The sequence below is a fragment of the Phascolarctos cinereus genome, unplaced genomic scaffold (assembly GCF_003287225.1).
Source record: "Phascolarctos cinereus isolate Bilbo 61053 unplaced genomic scaffold, phaCin_HiC Scaffold_726;HRSCAF=1367, whole genome shotgun sequence".
NCBI classification, from domain to species: domain Eukaryota; kingdom Metazoa; phylum Chordata; class Mammalia; order Diprotodontia; family Phascolarctidae; genus Phascolarctos; species Phascolarctos cinereus.
This window is the reverse complement of record NW_027556098.1, coordinates 253,740,311-253,742,760: the sequence shown is the minus strand read 5'-3', so window position 1 is coordinate 253,742,760 and position 2,450 is coordinate 253,740,311. Positions and strand designations below refer to the sequence as shown.

The 2,450-nt window shown below is 56.5% G+C and overlaps 1 protein-coding gene across 1 annotated transcript; it reads left to right on the top strand.

The window, feature by feature from the left end:
- The first annotated feature begins 368 nt into the window (after nt 1–368).
- GSX1 (GS homeobox 1) lies at nt 369–1,672 on the top strand. Its single transcript, XM_020997132.2, has 2 exons — nt 369–981; nt 1,299–1,672. The coding sequence occupies exons 1-2, from the start codon at nt 369–371 to the stop codon at nt 1,670–1,672; spliced, it is 987 nt and encodes a 328-aa protein (XP_020852791.2).
- The last annotated feature ends 778 nt before the right edge of the window (nt 1,673–2,450 follow it).

Sequence of the window (2,450 nt, the reverse complement as noted above, 5' to 3'; positions counted from 1 at the left end):
TAGAGGTGGGGACAGGATGGAAAGAATGAGCTGGAGGCGCAAAGACTGGGGGAAGAGAGGGGAATAGAATGCAAAATAAATAAGTGAAACGGGCAGACTGAAAATGAAAAAAGCAAAAAGGGGTGGGGAATAAAGAGAAAGAGAAGAATATTAAATCGCGGGAGAATGAGAAAATAAACCCGCAAAAGGGAGAGGAGGGGGCGAGGGCGCCAGTTACGGCGTGGGTGGGGTTGACAAGAATAGAGTACATTATGCAGTTCATTTAGTTAACAAGTGAAATAATGAGGAAGCGTGCAGAGTGAATGCCAAGAGAAAAGGCACAAAAAGCCTATTGAGAGGCCTCCGCCGCTCCTGGCGTAGCCCATCACATGGCAATAGTCCTATTTAAGCAGCGCAGTCAGCGCCTTTCAGCACCAGTAGAACTGGCCAGCACCCCCGGGCTCCTCCCGCGGCAGCTCTCGGCGGCGGTAGCAGCAGCAGCAGCGGGCGACAGCAGCAGCAGGCGGGGCCCGGCCGGAGCCGAAGAGGGACCGACGCGCTGGGAGGGATTGGGTAGAAGGGTCATGCCACGCTCCTTCTTGGTGGACTCGCTGGTGCTGCGGGAGGCCGGGGAAAAGAAGGCGCCCGAGGGCAGCCCACCCCCGCTCTTCCCCTATGCAATGCACCCCCCGCACGCCCTGCACGGGCTCTCGCCCGGCGCCTGCCACTCGCGCAAGGCCGGGCTGCTGTGCGTCTGCCCGCTATGTGTCACCGCTTCCCAGCTGCACGGGCCCCCAGGCCCACCAGCCCTTCCCCTGCTCAAGGCGTCCTTTCCCCCTTTCGGCTCTCAGTACTGCCATTCGCCCCTAGCCCGTCAGCACTCCTCGGTCTCCTCCGGGGTCAGCCATGGGCCGGCCGCCGCCGCCGCCGCTGCCGCCGCTGCCCTCTACCAAACCACCTACCCCCTGCCTGACCCCAGGCAGTTCCATTGCATCTCCGTGGGTAAGCTTCACCCTTCCCAGTTCCCTGGATGAAAATGAGGAGAGCAGGGTGGAGGTGTCACGGGAGGAGTAAAGGGTGAAGTCCAGGCTGGGGAGAATCCTGGGTCATGGGGGGGGCGGGGAGGTAAAAAGGAGGGATGGGGAGGTGGTAGTGGCCAGGGACACTCCTGAGTGAGCACCCAAGATTCTGAGAAAGGGGAGAGGAGGCCCTAAGGCCAGTGGAGTTACATTGGGGGGGTGGCGGGGAGTGGGGTGCGGAGTCTGCAGAATAGATATATAGAGATCTGACCTCTAGCTTCTGTGGTCTTCTCCCTCCAGATAGTACATCCAGCCAACTGCCCAGCAGCAAGCGGATGCGCACAGCTTTCACCAGCACACAGCTTCTGGAGCTGGAGAGGGAGTTCGCCTCCAATATGTACCTATCCCGTCTGCGCCGCATTGAGATCGCCACCTACCTAAACCTGTCCGAGAAGCAAGTGAAGATCTGGTTTCAGAACCGCAGAGTCAAGCATAAGAAAGAGGGCAAGAGCGGGTCCCACCGCGGGGGCAGCGGGGGCGGTGTCGGAGGAGCGTCCCACAGCTGCAAGTGTTCGTCCCTTTCCTCCGCCAAGTGCTCAGAAGACGACGATGAACTTCCCATGTCCCCATCCTCGTCAGGAAAGGATGAACGGGACCTCACTGTCACTCCATAAGGCTCAAGGCTCTCCTGGCCACTACCCCTAACAGGTCCTAACTCCCTCCCCTCTACTCGAGAGACTGACCCGGGAGGCAGGTGCTGGGAACTCTCAGTGCTATCCCAATCCGCCCTTACCTAACGCCAAACGCGGCGCTCGGATTTTATATGGTTTTGTAGAGGCCCAAGAACCAGGCTGATGCGGCGCGCTTTTTAGAGGACTGGTGATGCCTTTCCACTGCCCAGTCCCCAGCACCATAACTGAGTGTCTGGGAGATTGACCCACACACTGTACTGTGAAGTTAAGAACTATGAATACAGTAAAAGCATCTAACTCCTCAAGTGTTTAGCCTGCCGAGCGGCCAGCCTGTTCATAAGGATCCATCCCTCTCTTCCCGCCTCACACCAGCGACTTGCTGGCCACAGGTCTCCTTCTCCTCCTTGGCCCCTCTCTTGAAGACTCTTTTCAAGTTTTCTGTCACTTCCTTTAATTACGTGTTTTCTGTGTTTGCCTGGCTTTTACACTCCTGGACAGAATTCCGTTTCATATTTGGGCACTTCTTTTCCTTTCCGCTCTCAAATTGCCCTTTTCTCCTGCTTTTATTTCTGAAAAGTAATCTCCTTTTTCCTCTCTTTCCTCGAATTCCATCTGTCTCATTGCCAGTCTGTCCCTCTTGGGACTAATAAACTTGTCCCAGACCAAGAGTGGCAGCCCGTCGAAGTCCGTCCTGCACCTCACCCCCCCCAAGTAATGTTTTAATATGTGGTATCAGTATTGAGGAAACCTTTTTGCTTTG